General features: G+C 33.9%; 1 protein-coding gene across 2 annotated transcripts in view; it reads right to left on the reverse strand.

Annotated features, from left to right (window-relative positions):
- The window catches only part of LOC8286574 (indole-3-acetaldehyde oxidase), a 24,813-nt gene extending 17,044 nt beyond the window's left edge, over nucleotides 1–7,769 (reverse strand). The window contains exon 1 of one of the 2 annotated variants that reach the window (XM_048378469.1): nucleotides 7,237–7,767. In XM_048378469.1, coding sequence (XP_048234426.1) covers nucleotides 7,237–7,396 — 160 coding nt within the window. In that variant the 5' untranslated portion in view covers nucleotides 7,397–7,767. Of the gene's footprint in view, nucleotides 1–7,236 lie in introns of both variants that reach the window. The other variant, XM_048378470.1, reaches the window with a different exon arrangement.
- Between the last annotated feature and the right edge of the window lie 4,468 nt (nucleotides 7,770–12,237).

Raw genomic sequence — 12,237 nt, forward strand, 5'->3', positions numbered from 1 at the left:
TGCCGCAATCATATTGTTGACCTCAGGTTGTATTTCATTCGGCAGAGAGGTGATGAAGGTATACTTTAGTGTATCGTCACCATCATGTCCTCCAATGACATAGTAGAGTTTGGACATAGCCGAATAGTGCTTTTTCAGATCCTTCATTTTTAATGAACAGCATTTTCGATCAAAGAACTCTTGTTTCTGCTGTCTTATGACAAGGTCATAACTCCCAAGGAACTGGTTATGGAGGATTGTTACTGTTGTTGATGGAGTTGGCAGTGCGACAAATTGAAGCCTGGTGTACTCAGGCTGAGACTGAAACCAATCTCTTAAGCTTCCGGTAAATCTTGTGACAAATTCGGTAAGGACCTTTTTGAGTGTGGCCCCTTCAAGGGTCATCTGAAGATCAATCCATGCCAAGAATTCAGAAAGCTTGTCCTTCCATCTCGATGGGGGTAGGTCATCAAAAGTGAACCAAGGTCCCGTGCTAGCTGGTTTTGACCTTGGGTTTGGAGCTCCAGTGGGAGCAAAGAATGACTGTGCATCCTCATCCTCAGATTCCACAATTTCTGGACTGGGATCAGTAGCAGAAGTGTTCATGAGAATCTCAGTGATGTCCGCCATCTCTGAAGTATTTGAAGAGGATTCTGAATCATACGGACTGATGAGAGATTGCTCTGGTATTTTTTCTTTACAGGCTAGAGGAGGAGGAGAGGTTTTCTTTTCTAGGTTTTTTGAGTGTTTCGGGTAAAGATGAGAGAAAATGCCAAATGGCTGATAAAGGGTTTCTTGTGGTTGTTCTGGTTGTGAAAGAAAAGGGAATGAAGAATAGTACGAAGGAGCAATAGCAGATGATGTGGAGGCTGCTGAAGTAAAGGATGGAATTATGGTAAACTGGTCTCTCCGAAGATCATGCTCAATTTGATCTATTTGTTTCTTCAGCCGTGTGATCTCTTTTTCCTTTTGCACGAAGGCGGGAGTAATGGGCTGAGGTATCGGAAGCTCTCTGTCCAGAGCCTGATACTTTGCAATGAGCGATGAATGGAGCTGGAGTACTTCTTGTGAGAAAGTATCCAACTTATGATCCAGTTTTTGAGCCAGGTGTAAAGCTTGGTCCAGTTTCCCATCTATCTTTTTTAGATAAGTATTCTGGACGATCGAGTTGGAGTTTTGCCAGTTTAGCACCTCTTCTGGAGGTGTCAGGGACTCTATAGATCTAGAGGGAGAAATCCTTGAAGGAAGAATTTCTGATCTCTTGTTCTCCGTTTTCCCTAAAGGAGGGAAATTCTCTGGCTGAAACATGTAGCACCCTTGAATTAATGGTTGTACCACTGGTAGATCTGGCTGGAGCTCCTTTCTGCAGGTTGCAGAAGGGGCTTTCCCAAATTCGAGACCGAGTTGGGCCAACAATACCTTGAATTCATCGAAAGAGATATCAAGGATTGTTTTTCCTTCTTTTGCAAGGAGTTTGATAGCCTCATCAAATATTGGGAGCAGTGTTTTGCTCTTATGTTGCTTCTAGGAACCATCTGGATCCCGGTCATCCAGCTTCGATCTTATTTCTGAACATGGAGTGTCCGGTGACATATTTCGAGGATTCTTCTTTGGATGCCAAAAGCAAGGTTCAGTATAGTCTAAGTCATCATCACAAGTGCATCCCGGACGGCACATCTCTAGGGCAACATCCCAGACAAAGTGTCTTTTGACTTGGGCGGCGTAGATCTAGTGTCCAGAGGACTGGAATGAATGAATAGGAATCTTTTCTCTTAGCCTTGATATTGGTTGTATCATGGATGCTTGAAAAATGGATGGAGCTGAAGAAGTTTTTCCAGTCTTTGTGAAGATCATTTTAACAGTCTCGTCTTTTTGTTGGATAAAAAGAGGGTCTGTAGCTTGAACAGGCTTAGTTTGGGATGCCTAAAGCTTCTCATAGTTAGTGACCCATTCTGTTGGGATCAGCTTTTGTATATCTTCTTTTTCCAGTTGCCTGGGAGCCTGGACAATAGTAGGGATCTGGCCAGAGTCAGCCATAATGTACAACACATCAGAGGAGGCTTGAAAACCTGGGATCTATAGATTCAATGCATGATCCTGTAGTCTATAGTCTATCTGATGGTGTAGGGTTGCAGAGAGAGCGTTATCGACTTGATTCGCTCTTGTTATCTGGACTTGAACTTTTAGTGTAGTGGAAAGATAAGGATCATTGAGGGATAGATTGAAATTAGGGAAGAAGCTCAAGACAACACTTCCTGTGTTGAGTGTCGTGACGATCGTTCCGATCACTGCATGCTCATACTTGAGGTATCTTGTGTCCAGTAGCGACATACGGGCTGTGACCGGTAGACCCATCCTTCCATGATAGGATAGGACTAGTATAACTGCTCCAAGATGGAGGTGTGTATAGTCCTGTTTTCTCCATTGTTCTATGAAGGAGGTTGAAATTTCGAGAGTAACGTACTGCTCCTGTGTAGTAGCAGTGAGAGAACATTGAGAAAGGGAAGAAGATTGAATATATTCCTTTACAGAAAGGGGTTGTTTATGGATAATCTGGTTAAAGGTTTTTCTGACAAAGTTTTATTTTTTAAAGATATTGTATGGGTTCATAATAGGTACAAGGGTGTTTTCTATCTGAACATTCTCAGGTATATGAGAAATTTCTACAAGATGGTCTATCTTGTTGGATACGGTTTTCTTACATGAAGGAGAGAGTTGCAGGGTTGAAGTGTGGGTTGTGATTTCTGAAGTCATTATGGTTGGATTTCTCTTCTCTGTCACCAAGGCTCTGATACCAAAGGTAGCCGAGAGCTGTTATGGTATAGTCCTCATGCTGTAAACTCAAGGCATGTGAGTATCCTCAAGCTAAGACCAATAGCTTTCTTTGACACTAGAGCACAAAGAAGCATGATGAACCCAATGGTTCTCCCATCAGAGTATTGGAAGCCCCATGATCAGTTCTTTAGGGCAGCCAATGGTCAAACCTTCAAAACCACTCTAATCATAAGACAGAAGATCGGAATACAGTTCTTTCCTGATTGCGTGGTATGGACGCACATCATTGGTTCGAATCTTCCAAACAAGGATATCCTGATAGGGTTTGATGTTTATCATCAAGCTCAAAAGCTCCAAATTCTCCCAACTGGCATAAAGTTCAAGAGACAATTTCGGCCATACACTAAAACTTCAAATCTGTTTTCTGTGACAGATACAATTCCACCATTCCTACCATACACAGAAAAATTCCTTCAGTTCTGTCCAGAATCTCATTCACATTTTCAGCACCCTCTTCCTCTGTGGAAAAATCCACAATTCTATATCAGCCTCCCCTTCAAACTTAATGAAGACATTAACCCTACTAAAGCCACACACATGGAAATGTCACCCACAGACCTAGCCCTTGCTCGATCAGAATGCTTGACACTATTACAGCAAGGCCTAATTGAACCCACTACTTCACAATGGGCTTGTCAAGCCTTTTATGTAGAAAAAAGGTCTGAAAAGATTCAGGGAAAAAAGAGGCTTGTCATAGACTACAAGCCCTTAAACCATTTCCTTCAAGACAATAAATTTCCTCTTCCTCGAATCTCAAATCTCAAAGTCTATATCCAAAAGGCCCAATACTATTCCAAATTTGACCTAAAGGCGGGCTTTTGGCAACTCGGTATCCAGCCCATAGAGAGATACAAGATTGCATTTTGTATCCCTAATGCCCAATACCAGTGGACTGTTATGCCCTTTGGGCTCAAGACGGCCCCATCTCAATTCCAGAAGACCATGATTAAGATTTTTGGGCCTATCCTTTACTCTTCTTTGATCTACATCGACGACATCCTACTATTTTCAGAAACAGCAGAGGACCACCACCAACTATTACAACAGTTCCTTGCCATCATCCAGAAATATGGCATTATGCTGTCAGAAAAGAAGAGCACTATTGGCCAACGAGAAATTGAATTTCTCGGTATGCATTTCAAGAATGGTCAGTACACATATGGTCCCCACTGACAAAGGAACTTGATAATTTTCCAGAAGAAAATTTATCAGTGAAACAAATTCAACAGTTCCTTGGAATCCTAAACTATGTTCGAGAGGCCATTCCACACCTGTCTAGTTACACATGCCACCTCTTAAAGATGCTCAAGAAGAACCCTCCTCCATGGGGAGCGGAACAAACAACAGCTATCAAAAAACTAAAAGAGCTGGCTCACAATCCCGTCAATAGGAGAACTTATTCTCCAAACAGATGCATCTGACTATGCATGGGGGGCCATCCTCTTAGAAAAGCTCCACGACAAGGAACAATTATGTGGATATGCATCGGTTCAGTTTTCCTCTTCAGAAAAACATTATCACAGGACCTACAAGGAAATTTTGGTGGTCAAGTACGAGATAAAAAAGTTTAAATTCTTCTTGATTGGACAGCACTTCCTGATTCGGATGGACAACTCCTCCTTCCCAAAGATTCTTGAATCCAACCAGAAGACCTTACCTGAGCCCCAACTACTGCGATTAAAGTCATGGTTCAGCAGGTATGATTTTAAGGTTGAGCATATAAAAGGGATAAGAAACCTAATCCCGGATTTCTTATCCAGACTTTCCAAACCTCAGAATCAGCCTATAGTCCTTCTCACCTCTACCATAAATCTTCCCATAATTTTTATGGCTTCTTCATCTTCCAGAACCAACCTGCAACCTCCTTCACCACCAGATCTTCCCAACAACCTCACAACCAAACAAGTCACTGACTTTGCCCGGAACATGATGTTCCATTATTTGGCAACTTTTCAACAAACCTTCTCACTCCCAATACAACCCAACTTCTTCTTTCCAGACTACCCTTGGTGTCTGATTTATCACTTATCTCCTGAACATCCAAAGCATGAAAGTGAGTTATGGTTCCTATGGTGCCTATCTACAGTCTGTCATCATGCTATAGAAGTGCCCATTATGAATCTTTTACACTTCTTCAACAATGAAGCAAACTCGGGGTCATATCCATGGAGATTCTTTACCTGGTTCAAAACTCCATATCAATGGACAGGAGATCTCCTTAAACTTATCCATGAGCATCAGTTATTCTCAGACAACATTTCCAAAGCTTCGGAATACCATGCTATTTTCATATTACACAGGCCCTATCTCCGACTGACAGAAAACACATATGCAACCTAGAATATCTGTTACCATTGGAGAACACTTAGTAGTCCTCTACATCTTGCTTCGCCAAGAATTCTGAAGACCTAAACAGCCCCGCAATACGTCTGAAATGAATCAAGGATGGCTAATGCCTCAACACCATTAGTATGCACATTCAATAGACATTAATCAACTGGACAATCCATTGAACATTTCTGTTTCTCTGATCTTTCCAAGATGGAGGTGTGTATAGCCCTGTTTTCTCCATTGTTCTATGAAGGAGTTTGGAATTTCGAGAGTAACGTACTGCTCCTGTGTAGTAGCAGTGAGAGAACATTGAGAAAGGGAAGAAGATTGAACATATTCCTTTACAGAAAGGGGTTGTTTATGGATAATCTGGTTAAAGGTTTTTCTGACAAAGTTTTGTTTTTTAAAGATATTGTATGGGTTCATAATAGGTACAAGGGTGTTTTCTATTTGAACATTCTTAGGTATATGAGAAATTTCTACAAGATGGTCTATCTTGTTGGATACGGTTTTCTTACATGAAGGAGAGAGTTGCAGGGTTGAAGTGTGGGTTGTGATTTCTGAAGTCATTGTGGTTGGATTTCTCTTCTCTGTCACCAAGGCTCTGATACCAAAGGTAGCCGAGAGCTGTTATGGTATAGTCCTCATGCTGTAAACTCAAGGCATGTGAGTATCCTCAAGCTAAGACCACAAAGAGGCACCTCGCCATGGGGGGTCTTTCTGCTCTTTTGGATTTTGATAGCCGAGTTAGCCCTTTTGGATTATACCAGAAACAGATCGTAGCAACTATTAGTTCATTGCCATTGGATCGAGGAGAAGAGAGGGGAGGAGTTTAGAAGGCCATGAGAGAGTAAGAAATTGCTTAATGGAAACTTGCCTTATTATTATTCAAAATACTCGAGCTGACAAAAATTCATAATATAAACTTGTTAGTGTTAATAAATCAAATTTAATTTTTTAATATTTAGCTCATTAGTTTGTGAGTTGATTGTTTATAGATTCATGAGATTATTCAAAAAATAACTTGTTAATAAATTTATTAATAAGTTCGTAAAGAAAATAAATTATTTTTATATTATAATTATTTTATCATAATATATAATATATAATATATAATATATAAATATTATATATATATATGTCAATTTGTATAAATTAATTTGTAAAAATATTTTTTTAGTATATTTAATAAAAAAATTATATTAAATATTATATTTTTAATACTTTAATCAATTCAATAGATATAATAAATTATATAACTAAATAAATCAACTAAATCAAAATTTTAAATTAAGTTTGACAATAAAATTGAAAATAGTTCTTTAATAAATAAAACTCAAAATAAATACGAGCTGAACTCAAATTCATATTAAATTCGAGTTTGATTCAAGTTCATATAAAATAATAATGAATTGAATTTAAATTATCAAAATTCAGTTTGATTGATTTAGTTTACAAAATAACATAAAAATGAAAACGGAAAACGTGATACGACACGATATATGACATAAAAATAAAAAAATTCTAAAAATTAGAAAATGAAATATCAAGGAAACGTCTATATATATATACACTAATATTGTTAACTAAAATTTAAATAAGTAATACCTATTTAAGAGAAATTGAAATATTAGTAGTCGATTTTTATTTATAAAAAAGAAAAAAAATTAAAAATCCTTCTCAAACTAAAAAAACAAATTAAAAAAAAAAGATTATCACTAAATAGGAAGATAAAATAAATAGAAAATAATTGAAAACTATTCTTAAAATAAAAAAAAAAAATTCAATTGAATAGAAAAAGAATTCCTTAAAAGGTTTTATAAAATTTCTAAAAATAAATAGAAAACATTGTTTTTAAGGCTTTAAAGAATTGGATGAAGTTTTCTTGCAAATCTAGCTTTACAGCACTATATACACGTAGCATTATGCTAAGTTCGTAAGTGTCTTAATGGAATAAACTTATATACAAAGAAACCATCTAAAAGCTGCTATTTCAGATAACAAAAAACTTGAAAGAAATATGCAGTTAGGATAGACTTCAAAAACAAGACATGATTCATAAAACAAAATAGAGAAAGAGAGAGTGAGTACCTTCACCACATCCAAGCTTGACACTCTTGAAGGGTGTGTGGGTACGCAAGAACTCGAGCACAGTAGTTGATGAAATAACAGAAGAGAGCTCAAACCTCTGTCCGTTAACAGCAAAAACGAGACTGCTGCTATTCTTTTCTCTTTCCTTTTCCTCTTCCATTTGGGCAATACACAGTGACTGACAAGCTCGAGTGAGCCTATTCCTTTATTACAAAGAATACAGGTAACATCTAAAGAAGACAACCCAAATGATGTCACAATCAAATTATGGGCTATGGCCAATAAGTTATAATTTATCACTTTCAGAATAGTATTTTCTAATTTTAATTTTTTTGGTTCCAATCAATGTCGGATGTATAATATAAAAAGATACCAATGAATAAATGTAAGTGGGGTATGCAAGATTTTCAACAAAGAAGAAGATCTTGGATGAGTTTAGAAATGTGTTATCAGGTGCGTTGAAGAAGAAGAGAGAGTCAAATAAGAAAGGCTAAAGATTTCTAAGAGATAAAGATGAGATATTAGAAAGACGTAAAGAAGATGTGAAAAAGAGGTGATTACTTTTGGATGATAAAAGGAAATTAAAGAAAAGAAAACTATTTCAGTATCAAATTTCTTTAAGTCAACTTTTTCCTTTTAATCTTAGTATAGGTCAAAGACTTCCTAGAATGCATTTTAAAGAGTTTTTGGTAGGAAATAAAGTGCAATTCTTACCTTTAATGTCTTCTGTGCATAAATATATTAGCTTTTATATTATTTTTAATTGCAATTAAACTTTAAAAAAATAATATTTATAACAATACATATTTAAACATCTAAATTTTAACTATTCAGTTATTTTAATATCTTAATTTTATTTAATTTAATAAACATCTAAAATTTTACTTTTATAATTTCTTAAACACTTTCACTTTCAATTTAATTTAATAGAAACCAAAATTCTATCTAATAATAATATAAAAATATATATACATAATTAATAATATATGTAAATATATTGGATGAAGTTATATATCAAAAATATTTAAATATTATAAAAATTATTTATTAAAATATTTATTAATTAAAGTATTATAACCATCCATATTTTTTAGAACAATTTTTTAAAAAAATTTATAGATTTAGACCACTTTTTTACTTATCATATAATAAATTTAAGCTAAATTCATAGATTTTACAAATTTTTCCTTCAAAATTTTCTTAATTCAAACCGCCTTTTATAGTTATAGATTAAAAAAATCATTGGATTTTGTAAACTGTTGATTAATTTTATTAATTTGATTGAATTTGTAAAACCTTAGTTGAGATTATGGCTGCAATGAATGGCATTAAATCTTTTCTGCAAATTGATAAGGGTATAAATCACACCAACATTGTTAAGTCTTTTTATTATATTTGAGGGGCATGAATTATTGATAAACCAAATGAATATATTTATACTTCAAGGGTTACCATTTGATTGCTTTTCACACTTTAATATTTTCTCTAATATTTTCACAAAAGCAAAACTAGCAACAGGAAAAAAGCGAAGTAAACTAAAGATATCATCTAAAATCTGATGGAAATGATGGTTGCCTTGAGAGGTGACGTTGCATACTAGTGACCAGCCCCAACGAATCGCTTTCAAATAATAATAGAATGCCATCCTTTGTGAGCCACAGCCTTCAATAATTCATAGCAAGCCATTGCCTGATCAACATCAGGAGATCAGAGGTAGGACACCTTTTTTTGCAGAGAAAAAAGAACAGTACCAGCATGATTACGAGCAACATGTCACGAAACTTGGACTGCCCATGGACAGCCTTCCTTGCCCAATGTGAGGCGGGCTGTGAGCCTTGCCCTGCCCAACTGTGAGGCGGGCTGTGACAAACAGCTCCGAAACCAATAACTCCAGACATCATGGATAGAGCAGCATCCGTATTAATCTTTAGCACATCTAATGGGGGGAGCACTCCATCTTACCTGAAACAATATTGGAGTGCCCGTTGGGTGTTAAGCCTCCTGGTACTCACTCAAAAAGCACAGTGCACAACTGAGAATTTCTCAAACATACTCATTCAATGCTTGAGCTTTGCCTCTTTTTTTTCTTTTTTTTTTAACTAAGTGTATAAAGTTTTGATTTTTCTGGATGTTGGATTCAAGTCTCGTGTGTGTTGCTGATGTTGGAAAATCATAACTAAAAGCTTCAAATTTTTCCTTCTAGAGTTAATAGTTTAGGACCACAATTTTTATTAATGTAAATTTGTTCTAAATTAGAAATCCATCCCTAACTTTTTGTTCTTGCGTGTAACTTTTGCATGGGATGTTAAATTTCGTATGAAGACTCTCGCGGACTATCTGTGATTATTAGTGCTCAGTAAATATAATTGTTTTTTTTATATTTGATTTTTTAATTCATACTAGATACATCACCTGCCCGATGCTGCAGGTAAAATCTAATAACATTATATAAATTATAAATATAATTAAAATATAAAATACTAATAATGTAAGATAATTCTAAGCATCTGTTATATATATATACACGTAGCAAAATAAGAGTAATACATAAAATAAGAAAAAAATGTGTCGCTTCTATCAAACTGGAAAAATTAATAAATTTTGTAGCTATTGTAAAACGTCTTTACCGGTTATAGGACTAAATTGCTACTTTACTTAAGAGTTTATGCATTTCAATCCATATAACCTTAATTATCATGTGTTTGTAGCTTATGGTAATGAAACACCTTTAACAAAAAAATTTAAAACATGACATTATATAAAATAAAATTAATTATAAATATAGTATAATTTTATTGGGAATATAGATTAATAAATTTTAATATCTTTTTATAATAATTTAAGGTTTATTTCTATAATAAAAAAACAGAGTTTAACTAAAACAAAAATGTTTATGGTCCGTTTAATAAAATATTTTCCAACTTTATAATTTTAATTTTTTATATTGATTAACTACTTAACTCATTTTTTTAGCAGTTGGTTCGATCTTTATTTTATTTTTTATGTTTATTATTATCATTAATATCATATAAATATTTTAATCATAAATTTATATGTAATAGAGCTAAAAATTAAATAAAAATATTAGTCTATTCATAATATTTTTATATATAAACATATATAATACATGTAAAATTAAGTATTTTTATTTTTTTAATTCAGTTATTCATTAATATTTTAAAATTAAGAATATTAATCTAATTTATAATAAATTCAAATAATTATCTTTTATGGTTGAATTTACACTTCACAGGGTTCTAGTATGGCTTTTCATTTAAATATTTACTAATGACATATGATAAGGAAAAAAAAAAAAAGAATGAGAACCATTTCATTGTATATTTTCTTTAAGAAGATAACCAAATGGAAAGAGGAATTACAGATTCATTTCTTCTTTTTCCTTCCACTTTAACTCCCATTTGCTTTCTTTATCCGTACCCCAGCATGTGTGGTCATTTTGGTGGTAGTGGTTTTGGATATTTCTACTACTTTTTTCAGAAAATGTCATATATGCACTTGAAATATTAAGCATTTTATTCAATTCAATGGAGGGTGCAAAAGTAAAAGAATATCTATTGAGAGGGCCCACATGCGTTGGTGCCGTTACATGTTTAGTCGGTAGAAGACGGTTGCAACCTTATATGCGCACATGCTATAAGTGCAAATGAGTAATTTGTCAGCTGATGTGCGTTCTCAGGGCAAGCAAGGGGTTAAAAGGTAAATCTCATGCTGATTTCTTATGTGTGTGAATGCATTTGGATAAATGACAAAAAAGTGTACCCATGCGTCGTTTCCATAGACTTCTCTCTAGCAAGCAAAGGACGAAAACGTAAATCTATCTGTTAGAATTGATTTCGAAACGCTGTTCGGTGTTTTCTCTTTTATTGTTCTTTTTCAATTACATGCCCCGTCTTCCTTCAACGGTGTCGGGTTTGTAATGGCCTTTTTTTTGGTAAAACCTGATCTGTGAAACAGTGTCGGTGGCAGTACATCCGATGTCGTTTTCACTGAGGAGTTGGGGCCAAGAAAACACGTGGGCACACGTATGAGAGAAAGTACAAAATTACCCTTACAATTGAAATTGGTATTATGCGTAGCACTGTTCACCCGCCTATTCTCTTTTATTCTTATACTATTGATGACTTCAGTACAATATTCACATGCAATACGTGAATTTAAAACTAGTTTGATATGTATTTCAGTTACTATTTAATAATTGATAGTAAATTTCTTTAAGCAAAATACTAATTTACTAAACTATATAGTAGCACATGGAACGCCTTTGAATTGGTCATAAATTGTTACTATTCATTGATGTTACCAAAATACTAATTTACTAAACTATATAGTAGCACATGGAACGCCTTTGAATTGGTCATAAATTGTTACTATTCATTGATGTTACTAAACTTACATGCAACAATTTATCCACCATAATAAATTAGTAAAGTAGATCACCAAACATAGAATTTATATGAAATAGTCAACTAGTATCCGTACTTTATGATAACATGTGAAACACCCGAGTGCTTGAGTGCCGGCTTAGCATGTGCACACTTAAAAAATAAAATAAAAAAGCTGACACATTTAACGTTATTATAGTAAAAATTTAATTTAATCCTCATAATTTTGAAAAATTATTTTTTGGTCCTTCTAAATTTTATTTTATTCCATAATTTATATAAATTTATTTTAATCCTATAATCTTTTTTTGAATGTTTTATATTTTCTAAATATCTTTTTGACTCTTTGAACTTTTTCTAAAATATATTTATTTAAACATATAAATTTGAATAAAATGTATTTGTAATTAAACAAGCAAACAAACAAGTAAATAATATTTAGTTTTCTACAAATAAACATATTATTCACAATTCTACATTTAAATAAATATAATTCAAAAAAGTTAAAAAGATGAAAAGGATATTCAATGAAAATATTAAAAAATTTAAAAAGCATTTATGTCTTTCTTATTCTTAAGCAAGTCTCCAAGGGTTAAAA

This window comes from Ricinus communis, chromosome 8 (assembly GCF_019578655.1).
Source record: "Ricinus communis isolate WT05 ecotype wild-type chromosome 8, ASM1957865v1, whole genome shotgun sequence".
Taxonomy (NCBI): Eukaryota; Viridiplantae; Streptophyta; class Magnoliopsida; order Malpighiales; family Euphorbiaceae; genus Ricinus; species Ricinus communis.